Here is a 14,416-nt window from a genome sequence, read left to right as displayed (position 1 = left end):
AGTCACTTAACCTTGTTGGCCTCAGTTTTCTCATCTGTCAAATGAGCTACAGAAGGAAATGGCAAACTACTCTAGTAACTTTGCCAAGAAAACCCCAAATGGGGTTATGAAGAGTTGGACATGACGGAGAAACAGCTGAATGTCAACAACAAACTCAGAAGAAAACTATCTCTCTAACGTTGGTCACTCATTCCATAGGACTCCAATGGAGCTCAAATGCTACAGAATGAATGACACCGTTTGGAACTGAGAATAGGCAAAATGGCATTTTTGACTGTACGAGCTCCCTGGCTCTGGTGCTTATATAGTCAGCTACGCACAAAGGGAAAAGGAAAGACTGTTTATGACTCAAATAGTCCAATGGTACAATGGGAATATTCATGTTTAGTCCAGGACCTGTCTCTCCATTCTAAAGTGGAATGCCTTCCTTAATAAGGAGCAGCTGGAAGGCCTGGAATCCAAATACTTAATTATGTTTGTCAGGTTTCTATAAACACAGTTTTAGGCCAAACTAGACCAGGGCTGGCAATTCGATAACTAAAGACGTAAAGTGTAGCTATTTTGAATGCTACCCTGGATCACTCCGGCCCTCTCTCCAAATGTTTTTCCATTCCTCAGTTTTCTACCACTTGCCCATTCTGGGCTCACTTACCTTTCCTTGGGCCACCAGTTCTCTCTGGGCAGCTGAAGCTGACTTGACAAGGGCACTCGTGGCTGCTGCAATGGATTTGGCTGCTTCTAAGATCTGCTCTTCAAAATCCAGAGTCTCATCTGCTTGCTATAATGAAAAGAGAACACTGTCATATGTAGTTCACACGCATGAGGGGGCTGTTCCTGGCAACCCGCACCATGCTGTCTCTTCCATTACTGGTCCTTATTGTTTGTAAAACAGTCACACCTGTAGAGTATAAGTTCTCTGCCATCTGAATTGTGCACATCTGTACAAAAAAAGTAAGAGCTGACCACTGGCAGGTACTGCAAATATTTCAAAGATGGGCAGATTGTAAAACGCATATTTCTAAAAGCCATATTTCCTTGTACCAAACTACAACAGAAAGCACAGAATTACATTGAATAATATACTCTGAGTACATGCTTTTCCAATAAGATACTACATGAGTCCTAGGGTACAATTTGAAGGTCATGTTCCTGAGGCTTCTACTCTCTCTAGGGCCCAGAATAAGGGGAGGATGGCTATCTCTCATGCTGCATTGTGAAAAAAGAAAACCAAATACGGGTGAGTGTTAAAGAAAACCCACACTGGCAACACAATTAGTGCCAGGGACACAATCAGGACAGTGTTGAAAACCTTTCCAAATGTGCTTCAAAGTATAAAATATCACATAGAAAGAAGCTGAGCCTGGGGATATGTCACTTGAAATGCAAGGCAAATGTCACTTTTGCCCAATTTAATTTTGTGCTATGATCCTAGGCATATTGTCACTGGATCATCTGACAAGACAGAGACAAGGTGTTCCAGTTCAAATGACATAGTATCCTGGGAAGCTGAAGGTGTGGCAGACACCTGACCAAAGGGGTGGCCAAGAATCACTGCCAAATGCCTAATGCAGCAGGTTGGGAGGCTTCATCAGTCAGTCCTTAAAATCAGACTTGCAAACAATTCAAATCATACATAACTGGTGATATCAACATGAATGTAACCGTTCTGTCCATTTGTGCCCTTAGCAATTGTACTCTGACCCCAGCAAAATGCCTAACTTGTGTTTTTACAATATAATTAAAGGGAAATTTCAAAGCAAAACAATTCCTTAAAGCAGGAGGTAGGGGCACCTCTAAGAATCAGGAGGTAGATTTTGGTGCAAGGATATGTGTTATGTCCTTCTTATCCTGGAACTCTGCTAGCTATGCCTGACCAGGGTGTGGGATTCAGATTAAGATGGAGACAGCCTGGACTCCCATCCACTAAGTGAGTGGAAGTAGGGTGGTTCAGTTACTACTGGAATTTTCAAAGGACTTTACTACAAAACAATCTAACCTAAAATATGGTTCTATGACATGGGACCCTAAGGATTATATTATATGAAGGTTCTACTGTATAAAGAATAATCACCAAGGTTAAGGAGTTTGCTTTTTGGTGCTTAGGAAATTCATCTAAGGGGAGAACTGTGTCTATCAGAACATTTTGATTCTGGGAAATCCACGGAATGCTGGAACTGGAAGGGACCTTAAATGATCACTTAGTCCCACTCACTCATCTGGAATAAGAGAAAAATGAAGTCCAGAAAGAGTGATGTGTTCAAGGTTAGACAGCAAGGTCAAGGCAGGGCCAGGACTAGAACCCAAGCTGCTGGTCTACTATTCATTCTATCCTGGTGTTCTGGTGTAACAGAAGAACAACTGAGGATCTGCTCAGAAGAGTTCATTTTCCCAAACTATGAGCTTTTAGCCAAATGATAAATCCATTCAATTTAACAACATTCTTAGGCATTCTTAAATATTATTCCCAGTACACATGGGGCATAGTACTAGCTTCCAGTAGAAGATATAGAGTACACAGAATTCCAAAGATGCAGAATTTTATCAAGTCTGTGAATTTGGCAAATTAAGCAAACATCAAATCTTATTAAATAACAAACCTTAAGAGATCCTCCAACTTCTTCTGTTGCTCTGGCATCTTACGTCATTAAATAATGCTTGAAATCTATGTCCTTCTGCCTGGGCAATTAGAAATCTTTTTGATGCACTGAAATTCTGGTTGCCAATAACATTTGTTATCATGCTATTTGACCAGCCCTTGTTTTGTTCCCAACAGTACATACTCTATAGCTCAAGGTTGTTTTGAAAAGGTAATCTGTAGAAAGCCACTGATGCTACTGCTGCCCTTTTAAGGGCTTCAGATGGTCAAACAGGGAAGGTAGAATGGAAGATAATTAGACATTAACTGGGGTTTGTTTAGAGCCATGTAATGAAACCTGCACTATGTCTACTTGTGCATCTGCCTGGAAGACAGTTTTATCAGTAAATCTAAACCTACTCTGCTGAAAGCATACATCAATTAAGCACTTAAGTCTCCTATGTGGTGTATGACTCCTTGCCTGAGAGCTGGGGGAGCTGTCCCAATGCCATCATGAACTTTTTAGTTCAGTGTTTATGAATGTGAAGGCTTTGATAGAGATCCTGGTTACCCTTAAAGTAATTATTCCCCACGAATGGCAGCCTTTTCATGATAACTGCCAATGGAATATACTAATGGGAAAGGAGAGGAAAAAGAGAAGAAATGCTGAATTGGTGGATCCTACAAAGGTCTGCCTGAAGAAAGGACCACAAAAAGGATGAGTGACTTTGTTAAAAGAACAACTCACCACTGTGGGTAAGCCTTAGTATCCTGAGGCTAACGAGGTGAATGTTAACAAAATTCCCTTGGTATAATGGAAAGAATATTGGCTAAGTGTCAGGAGATCTGGATTTGAGTCTGAGTCCTATAACTAACGAACTTTATGACCTTGAAATATGTCTTCAACTCTCAGGGCTTCCATTTCCTCATTTTTTTTTTTTAAATACAGAGGTTTGGTCAAATTATTTCTAAGTTCCCTTCCAGATCTAATGTTTTATTTTAGACTTTTTATTTGAATTATGACTATTGAGTAGAGCTCTAGTCGCAGATGTAGAAGAAAATCAAGACTTAAAAATAACCCCCAACTACCAACAAAACCTTGAGCTCCAGTTTCTAAGAAGAACTGACCTTAAAAAAAAAAAGTCAAGGTGTTCTTGTATGAATCTGCTTTAAATGAAAATCTATTGTGACTGATCATATAAAAGTAAGCTAACTAGTTGATCAAAGACTGCTTTTCAATTGCTTTTATCTGCTGGGGTTGCATGAGGGACTTAAAAAAAAAGGAAGAAAAATGCTGCATTTAAACGGGATAACCCATTTCAAGGTGGCACTGTGGTGCGGATAGTGGTCATTTCAGCATCAAGAAGATCTGCATCCTAGTCTCATCTCTGATACACACTGGCTCTGTGATCTGGACAGATCACTAAATTTCTCAGTATCCTGGGCAGTGCTCCAAGAGTATGAGCTCCAACATGTTATGAGCATTACTATGCCAACAGATTCACTCCTTGTTTCTAACTGATTTAAAAAATATTCACTCACCAGAACCCGCTTAATATGAGCCATGAGAAACAATGAGTATGAGGAAGCCAGAGAAACATGGGAAGACTTGTATGAAGTGATGCAGAATGAATAAAGAACCCAGAGGGCAATATGCACAGGAACATAGGTTAACATTAAAAAGCAGCTGCATTCTGATCAAATGCAACGAAACATCTTTGGCTTATTGAACTGACAAAGAAATACACATTTGTCCTTTCACTAGAGAGCTGGAGACTACAGATAGGGGATATAGTATAGACTGTCAGACCGGGCTACCTTACTGTCTGTTAGAAGGAAGGGCTCAAAGGCAGTGGAGGAGGAGGAGGAGTTCAGGGAAAGTGACCAGTATTAAGGAAAAAAAGGTACAATGAAAAAAAATCATGTAGATAGATGAATGAATGAATGATGAAAAAGTGAGACATACAAGAAAAAAAAGAAAAGATTTGCCTAAAGGGTACTAAATCTGTGTGATCCATGTCCCCCCCTCCCCCAATATTATTAACTGCCAGGGCTATTTTTTTTTGCAGATCTATAAACATTTCAGATGCCTTTTTGTCAACTGTAATGAAAGTATGCACATTGAACAGACTGTGAGACAAAGGAACTGCTGACATGCAGTGGTGAAAGTTAAAATTTCCTCTCTCCTTCCATATCTAGTCAAAAATTATAAAGGGGGTTGCACTCCAAAATGTTGCCCTACCCCTCCTCTGAATGTCCTTACCAGGTACTTTTTTTGGGAGAGGGGGAAGGGCATCTTTTGTGGGCTCTCCAAAACTCTGTAGGACCTATGTGGGCAGTAGCTATACTTGTGGCAACAGATTCTCAAAGTGGTAACTATGATGGCTCCTTTAATGTGCTCATGATGTGGAAAAGAGGATTGGCCACATACAGGTCCTAATGACTGTATTCACAGTCAATAGTATTTTGTAGTGAACTCCACACACTACATACCTACTGAAGGTTCCGAGCATATGAAAGTATATGACTGAGTCTAAAGCTTCCTTTTAAGATATCCAAGATCTGGGATTTAATCATGTTTGTATAAATGCAGACATACTTCCATTTCCTAAAGGCTACAACTGAAGAAGGAACTCTTACTTAAATAGTGTTGGGGAAAGAAACGTAGAAAGAGAAGCACAATTCAGGAATGTAGTGACTGTTTCTTCGTTGTTCGGAATCAGGTCTTCAGCTGGCAAATATGTACATGCACAACATCCTTTATTACTGTACAATTTTTAAATTTTTTTTTTTACTTAATCTTGGCAAGTTTACCACCGGAAAACTAACAAGGGAATTTCCTCGTTTTCCCAAAGAAAACAAGATGAACGTTGCTTTATTTCTGCCTTAATAATGACAAAATGCACAAAAAAGATATGTCATCTACTCATCCAAAGGACCATGGGATCAAGAAACTCTCACTTCTGACAGTTTCTGCTTGAAAAATAAGGGGCAAGTAGGCCAATACGGGTAAGATTGCATTATTACTTTACTTTCTGTCCTCCTGAAATTAGCTTCTCTTGGAGATCAGTCCTCCACCTACTTCACCAAGTACTGGAGCTCTCTCCGTTCCATGGATGGAAAAGCATCGAGGTTGTCTCTAATGATGGACACCTCTGGTTCCTTCTCCCACCTCTCTGCCTCTCAAGTGTACTAAAAGCTCATTATTATATAGGTTTGTTTTAATTGGGGGGTTTTCAAGTTTGACTTGTAATTCAGCTCTGGAACTCAGATACATGTTTTATCCCTGGGCTGTTTTTTTTTTTTTTTTAACAATATAATCTAAACAATCAAGGTGCTAATTGTAGTTTCTGACTACAACCTAATAAAACTGGAAATAGAAAGAAATGGAAAATAATTGAGGCATCAAGTAATGCAAAATTTTGCACCCAGCTTTTGCAGCAATGTTTGGCAGCTGCTCCCTGGGGGTGGCTTGCTCCTCTGACAGGGTGTGGCTCAGGAGTAAGGAGGTGTGGATCTCAGTACGGATTCTGCAGCTGTCTCATCTCATGACCTTAAGTCTCTTCATCTCCCTGAGTTTCAATTTTCTCATCCAGAAAATGAGACTACAGGGCTAGATAAGCTTTACAGTCTTTTTCCTTCCTAAAATTCTGTGATTTTCATATTCATCTTTCCTGGTTGAAACAGCAAATAAAAGGTACTTTTTTTTTTTTGATTTCTACTTAAGTCAAACCCCTAAAGTATTTCCTTTCTTAGAGATTTTTCATCCCTCTTCCTCAGTGTTAATAAAATTCCTCCCTGTCCTTTCATCCAGCTATTCCAGGTTACTCACAGGATGATGTCAATGCTAGTAAATTAAGAACCCTCTGAGCTATCTGTGACTTTTCTTTACCCTCCCCTTGCTGTTTTACTCCACACATCTCTACTGAATCAGGGCTCTAAAGAATTTGCCTTTCTTCTTGCTCACAGCTGGAGGCATCCCTAGGGCAGGATAAACAGAAGATGCTGCCCAGGTCCCGGTACTCTGCCCCACCCACTCACCCTACCCAAGTGGGTTTGTACCTATGCCCAGGCATAGCCTTGTTGCTGGACAAAGAGAAACAATGATCACTTCCTATATAGTTGGCTGATACAAAACTAGGCAGGAAAACAGCTTATTATACAGCCTTTCAAGTAAGGAATCCTTGTTTTATTTTGACAGCAAGACATAAAGGTTGAAGTCTAATTAGACTCAGTTATGTCAGTATACTGAAATGTTCCTGTCTTATGGGTCAGGTGAATTTTCAGTATTATAAGCACAGTTAGCTGTACTGACAAATAGTTGCTATGAAAAATAAGGCTGTATCCTTCACACCCGTTCCTTACCCCGCCCCTAAAAAAGAGGATTTGGTCTATTTAAAAAGTGTGAATATTTTGCATATATTTAAATGCCCTAAAAAAAAAAAAAAGAAGACAACATCTAGAACTCTCATATATAAACAACTAAATCATATTTCCTGCTGGTTGGAAGTCTGCAGGGGAAAGGGAGGCCTACCTCTATCCAACTCTTCCTCATTTTTCACTTTCAGAGTAGTATATGACCTGCCATGGGACCCAGGGCCTGTACCCCAAACCCAAACTAAATATAGCCCAGAGGACATGGAACCAATGAACTTCAACATTTCTTTTCGATAATGACATTTTAATATAATTGGTTCTCTATAATCTTATGTAGACATAAGCTGATTCCTAATTTGGAAGGCTGATGGAGAATTGGTTGGTTCTCTCTAGCTCCTAGAAAATCTTAACCTTGTCCCAAATTCCCCCTCCAGGCTTGAAGGAGTTTGGAGCCTATCCCATGGCTACAGAATAAAGAATCTCCTAAGGGTCTTTCTACTTCCCTAAACTAACCTGGCTCTATAGAGGCCACTTTGGAAGATTCAGGGAAAGAGGTTTAGGCGATGTGTTGAAGAGGTAGTGTTATGAAACACTCTTATGCCTTTTATATTCATATTTTTCAAAATCAAGGGTAATTCTAATGTGACCTGGAGGTGTAGAATTTCTGTATGAAGTACAACTCTTCAATGACTTGACTCTGCTTTCAAAAGAAAGCACAAACATATCTAAATAGGTGGAGTGGAATCATTAAAAGAGGAAAAAGTCAAAATATTGGTAAGCTCATGGAAGATTAATCCTGGATACATCTGGGGGAGCAGTCACTGATGACAAAACTGTTTCAGTCATTAGGCTAACAGATTTTGACAGTCACTTCATTGGGAGTCTCAAATTTTGGGATACATGTTGTTAACCTGAGTTCTAAAAACATCTTATCTTCCCCTTTCAATATTACCCCTTGGCTAATACCAATGAGAACAAGGCAGAGGTACAAAAGTTTCAGGTGAGGTGACAGTTTATAACTTAACCACTAGGAAAGCTTTTTCCAAAACATGTCCCTCCTACTTGAGCTATTTTCATTCACCTTAGAAGCATTAAGGATACCAAAAAAAAAAAAAGGTAATTTATTTTAAATAACAGATTTTCCTCAGGGTTCTCTCAATTTGATTTGTTCATTTTAAATTAAAAGGAAAAAATAAACCAGCTCACCAATAAAATGCACTGCATAGATTTTAGATAACCACTTGCTCAAGGAATTTCATAGCAAGACTTTGGCCAGATGACTGTAGCCAAGTGACAAAAGCTCAAGGAAGTTGTTTATTGATGAAATGAAGATGGATTTAAGTTTCGGCAACATAGCACTGTAGACAAGTTTTAAAATTTTCTTTTTAAAAAAAATTAAAGAAATAAGGTATTTATTATTGTCTCGACGGGGCTCAAGGAGTTTGGAAAGACTATCCTCTATACCAGGAAGCAGGAAGAGCCAAGAATACATACTATTGAGAGGCCCGGTAGAGATCACATTTTAGACCAAATAATTTTGGGTGGTGAAAAAAGTTAAGAGAATATTTCTATCTGATGTTATGTCCCTAAATATATGCTACTGCTGATTTTGCCACTTCTGCTACCCAAATACATAAAATTCTTATAAAAATTTCCCTTAAAAAATCATCTCTCCCCATCCTGTTTTGTTATTGGCAAACTGAATCCCTTTATATATAATATAGCAGTAATAAATTCTGAAGCTAACTCTGAAGAACAACAAAAACTTTGCTTCCTTCTCCGAAAGAAATGGGACCCAAAGTTATTTCAAGGAGACTCATGTACAAGGAAAAGAAAATTTATAAAACATCTGAGTCTTAAGCTTTCAATTACAACAGATTAGGCTGTTTGTCAGCCTCTGCTTAGTAACAGGGCTACCAAACTGTAAGCTATGCCAGCCTAGGAAACTCACTGGATGAACCATTATTAATGCTGCACAATTTTTATTAAACTTCTTAGAGTCTGCCCCTTTTTCAGGTTGTTCTGGATGACCTCTGTGGTCCCTTCCAAATCTGAGCTTCTAAGATACTACGAAGAGTCTCATCAAACTGTCATTGTGAAGCTACAACATAAACCATAGGGCAAATAGATGTTTTTCATCCCCTTATATTCTGGCTGAAATTTGGAGACAGCAACACCTTGGAGATGAATTGAAATGGAGAAAGGAAAAAACTTGCTTGTGTTTGGTGGCTATAATAGTGACCTTTATCACTTGAAGCAAGAAGGTGCTAGTTGGATTACTCTACCTTTTTTGTCACTGAGGATACAACCCTGAGAATTTGCTATTGCACAGATCTATGAAATATGGTCCCCGGAACCCTAAATTCCTGAGGAAGTTCTGCTAATTATGTGATTTGTATCCATAATAAAAAATCTTGCAACACTGAGACAGTTCCCAAGTACAACCCAAATGAATGGAATATTCCATATTTCTACAACATAATATAAGGATGAGAGTATGAAGTCTTCTAAATATCCTTGTGACCTTAAAATACTCCTCCCTGTTGCCTTAAATACTATATTATGAACCCCCGGAGACAGGGCAGGACACTGTAGGAATATGTTTGATATATAGTTGGATTAAATAACAACCTAATATATCAAACATATCACACAGAGGCCTGCAGAAAAGGCATCCAGGTTTGATTGAGCTTGAAAATGGACACAGAATTGAAGACTATGACAGCAGGGAATGACCATCAGCTACTACAGACGCAACTTCTTTACCTGTCTGTGGAGGCATAAGCCTATCTGTGAGTGTGGAAATAGCACTATTAGCAATATGGCACATGCAGAAGCTCTCTAACATTTTTATTCCATCATCATACCACATTTCCAATCAAAAAAATTCAGCAAAGTGGATTTTTTTTTTGTTCCTCTTCTGAAGATCCAATGCAAAAATGATGCTTAAATTTTAAGAATCTGAGCTGGGAGTATAGCAGGCAACATCTTCACAAGTCAAGGACCTTTACACCCTAAAAAGAGGCATTTTGAGAATATGGCAAGCAGAGTCATTTTACCAACATCGCCTCCCCAAAGGTGGTTCATAAAATCAAAGGAAGTGGCCAATTGTATGCATGACAATCACTAGCCCCCATCAAACGTTCAGGGACCATTACGGTAGACCAAATACACCTTCTCATAAATAGCGAAAATGAGCATTACTCTTACACTGGGTGTGAATCTTTTTTCCTAAAGGTAGAAAGGTTACAATAACTGATTATTAAAATATTTCTGAAAAAAAGTTTAAACTTAAAAAAAGATTAGAGAGAGATGATGAGTAGAGTTGAGAGAGGGGAAGCAAGGAGATAGAAAAAGGAGTACAAAAACGAAAAACTTAAAGTTTTGGACATTTAATTATTTTCTACTACTTGGGAAATCTCTCTAAGCCAGGGCTGCTTAAATTTTTTCCACTTTTGACCCTTTTAGCATTTTTTAAACTGTGAGTAGTGACCCACACAGTTGAAGAAGTGCTGCCTAGGCTAAAATATTTTATTTTATATAGACTTCAGTGGAAAAGCAAAAAAAAAGCAGCTGATTCTCTAAGACAGATTTGAATACTATGGTTTGGGTAAGTAGTGTCTCAAAAATGATTAGGTAGATAACATAAGACATGTGGAAGGCTCTGAATCAAAAGTTGCCCACCATCTACTTGGAAAGCAGAGACTGGCTTTGGATCTCTGAAAATACAGCTAGCCCTCAGTAACAATATACTCTTCTTACTGGGGGACCTGACCTCAAATATGCAGCATGAGGACAAAGACTCACATCAACCACTTAAAATAGGACTCTAGTTAAATTATTTTGTTTTGGTATGGAAACCATTACCTTAAAATGTGACATCTGTAGTAACATCTGCAAAGAAAATACGGGGGAGAAGCCTGAACTACAGTTTTGAGAAGCTTTCTTAATTGGGTACCCAAAGGTACCAAATTTTCTAAGCAATGATCACTTGGACTCCATCCTAGGTGAAATGAGAATTTCCCTTGAGACCTATGAAGTAACTTATACTTTTAACAGTTTTCTAGTGGATAGGAAGGAGGAACATCTCCTCCTACCATAATTTAGTGTTTTTAATACCTTAGATCTTCTAGATATTTCTCTTCTGTTTCTGAAATGAGTCTAAAACATTGTGACTCTAAGGAACTGCAGCCTTTGATCCACTGCTGCTACTAAATACAGCAAAAAATTTAAAATACAGCTGGACATATGAGGGGAACAGTAGCATATACCTGCATCTGTACTCAAACTGGTCTGCTGTATTTTTTTTTTTATCCACTTATTGGTTAACTGGACTCCTCCAGAGGCCAGACAGGCATTTTCTCCAGGTTACTGTGGATTCATGGCAATTTTCTATATAGGACAAAGAAGGTAGAGGCAACAGTCTCTAGAAACTTCCTGGTAGCCTGGTATCATGTGCAATTACCTGGCCTGTTTTGTCGAGGTTGTCCCACCCTGTCAAGATGATTTCCAATTGGCTAGAACTCTGTTCTCACTGCCACCAATGGGAGCTCATAATAGAGACTTAAATGCCATGGTATTCAAATCCATGGATCTCATCCTCCCTAAATCAAGTGAAATGACATGTCCGGTGAGTATCAGTTAGATGGAGAGAAATAGAAATTCCAAACCAGAAAAGAACTAAGGACAACTTTTTAAAAGGAAAAAAAAAATCAGAAAGTACAGAGCAGGCAGCTTTAGAAAAAATTGATAATTTTCAAGAAACCCAGAAAACTAAGAAGTCTTTTTTCTTATACTTTGCTGTTTGAGTTTGAAAGAAAAATGATAACTTTCCCCAGGCATCTCACAATCTCTTTGGGATGGAAACCACTTAGGGGAGATATGATTTCGTGACAAATTGAAGAAACTAAAATCCTAAACTACTAAGTCATCTTAAAGTATTTATTGTTATTTTTTGAAGGTTTATCCTTAGGTCAGGAAGACATTTGTTTGGTTTAGAAGAGAACTGTAAGAAATCTGCGTGCTTTGGGAAAGGTCTTCCATCTTAATAAATTCATTAAATGGTGAGAGATGTTTCTATACTACATTGGTCAGTAACCTTTTTCTTGAGGAGTCAGAGAAAGGCTGGAGAGACTGTGAAGAGTGGAGGGCCTGTTCTTGAGCTACTCAGGGTTGGTTCCCTAACCTTTCTGTGCGGAGAAGCTACTTATTATTTTTTGGAAGCCTCACAGTCAAGGAAGTTAACAGGAACATGGAGGATTATCTTAACCAGTAAGATATTCTTTGTTGGATCTGTCCATGGTGGGTGGGGAGGCAGTGGTTATTACTTTATGATGGAGCCCTATGAACCAGTTGGACACCCCTGACATAGATTTATATATAGCTTTTCCACTTTAGATCTTCCTTCTCTCTATAGTCCTTTTTGAACGTAAGCAGTTCACTCTGTGAACGCAGTTCTCTATCTCTTTTCCCTCGCCTCTTCCCATCTCTCTCACACCCAGACATATGTGACCTTAAATTCCATTGTCTATCAGTGAGCTAAAACAGAAGGAAAACTTCAAACTCCATTCTCTTAATCCTCCTTTGTGGAGGAAGACATTTCCAAATGACTCATTTAGGACAGGAGCTCTCTGGATTAAACTTGAAGGATGGACCCAGCAATGCCTAGCTTCCTTCTATAGAGACATTATCAAATTTCCTTCTGTGAAAAACTCATGAAAATCATGGAATTCATAACAAACCTGGTGGCTTCTGACCTTTCAGCAGTCCCAAGAAAACATTTTACAAATATTCCTATGTGTGAGATAGAAGGAATTCTATACTATGAAAAGTTATTGACAGAAGTGTTGACATGGAAGTGGACAAGCTGTAGCTTTACTTGCCCTCCCTGTCCCTCTCCCACCTCCCCATTTCTGGAATCATCAAGTTACTCTGTTGATGTCACAGAAGAAACAGTGGATAGACACTCACTTTTGGTTTAGCTCTTGGCTTCAGTTGCTCCAACTTCTTAGCTGCAGCCTCAATTGAAGCCGCAGCCCCCAGTAATTCAGTCTCGGCAATGACTGTCGGATCTTCTGGGTCTACCCACTCTGTACCTGAAAGGAGTCCAAAGCGTCATCATTCTTGGTAGCCATGTTTCTTGGTCTACTGCTGAGACTCAACACTAACATCCGAAAAGACCAGGGAGTGGTAGAACTCTGATGGTCTCCTGGAATTAGATTTAGTTTCTTCTCATCTCATTTAATGCTGCTAGTTTCAAAGAGAGCACTTAATTACACAGACACCTTGGGTAAACCTTTGTTTTGCTATCACTTCTTGTACAACTGTTTTCTAGGAGTAGTTATTAGTAAAGAACTGTAGCAAACGAGCTCACACAAACCAAGACTGTCTTTCTGTGGGATCTTACTACTGCCTTCAGCTGAAAGTTCTAGGAAGTCTAGATAACTCAACACTGGAAGGAAATTGGCCCCAAATGATGGCAATATGGACGATAAGCCCCAGGAATTCTTTGCTTCCATCTTCCTAAATAAAGCCTGGGATAAAATCTTCATCTACAGCATATAAATTTAGACTGAAAGTTATCAAGTGCAGAGAAGTTTGATAGAAAAGCATCACTCAGAATTAATTAAATTGACTCACATATTTTGGTAATTCAGGTCTTTGGGGACAACGTGGCATTGTGAATGGAAAGCTGGCCTAGAAGCTAGCAAGATATGGATCTGGATTCAAATCTTTCCTCTGACCCATGCTAGCTGTGGGGCCCTGGAGTCAAGATGACCAGAGTTCAGATCTGGCCTTGGTATATAGCAAGTGATTAATAAATGCTTATTTCCACCTTCCCTTCCTTTAGGCAACTCTCTATGACCACAAATTACAAAGAGACCAACCAGCATAGTAGAAGGAATTTCCTCATCTGGTAGTTTCCTACACCAATGAATTCACAGGTCCATTGACTATTTTTATTCCTAGACTTTGAATGAAAACATGTAGAGAATAAAAGACAGAATCAATCATAGGAAAAGGAGTTGTAAATTGGCTCTTCTTTGCAGTACCAAGAGAGGGAAGAAAGGCTTGTCCTAAAAGAAGACACATTCCAATCTTATTATTTCTTGACTATCTCTAATCTTAATTGCAAGAGATTCTCTTTCAGAAAGGACATTCAGGAAAGGTTTGAAGTAGATTTTCTTTCATCTTAGCAAATAACCAAATCAAAGCCCTGAACAAATCAACCCTCTTAATGAAGAGAATGAGTGTTGTCCACCTAGGGTGCGATAAATAGAGACTCAAACCCACCTTTCATGGCTTCCGCTGCTTGGATAAGCTCGGTCACAGCACCTGCCACTCGCTTAGAGAAGGCGGCCAACTGATGCTTTAGCTCTGGCGTTGGCTTCTGAAGAATCTACGCATGAAAAGAAATCGGAGGCATGATTACATGTTAATGTTACAGAAAATATACTCCTATGT

The 14,416-nt window shown here is 39.0% G+C and overlaps 1 protein-coding gene across 11 annotated transcripts in view; it reads right to left on the bottom strand.

Annotated features, from left to right (window-relative positions):
• The window catches only part of TLN2 (talin 2), a 565,589-nt gene that overhangs the window by 12,001 nt on the left and 539,172 nt on the right, over nt 1-14,416 (bottom strand). For all 11 annotated transcript variants that reach the window (XM_072612946.1, XM_072612883.1, XM_072612950.1 and 8 more), the window contains 3 exons: nt 14,246-14,351; nt 12,923-13,047; nt 653-778 (listed from right to left, as the gene is read on the bottom strand). In XM_072612946.1, the coding sequence (XP_072469047.1) occupies nt 653-778; nt 12,923-13,047; nt 14,246-14,351 (357 nt within the window). The remainder of the gene's footprint in view (nt 1-652; nt 779-12,922; nt 13,048-14,245; nt 14,352-14,416) is intronic.

This window comes from Notamacropus eugenii, chromosome 1 (genome assembly GCF_028372415.1).
Source record: "Notamacropus eugenii isolate mMacEug1 chromosome 1, mMacEug1.pri_v2, whole genome shotgun sequence".
In the NCBI taxonomy this organism is placed as follows: domain Eukaryota; kingdom Metazoa; phylum Chordata; class Mammalia; order Diprotodontia; family Macropodidae; genus Notamacropus; species Notamacropus eugenii.
Note: the sequence above shows the minus strand (reverse complement) of the source record. Positions and strands in the feature narration are given on the sequence as shown.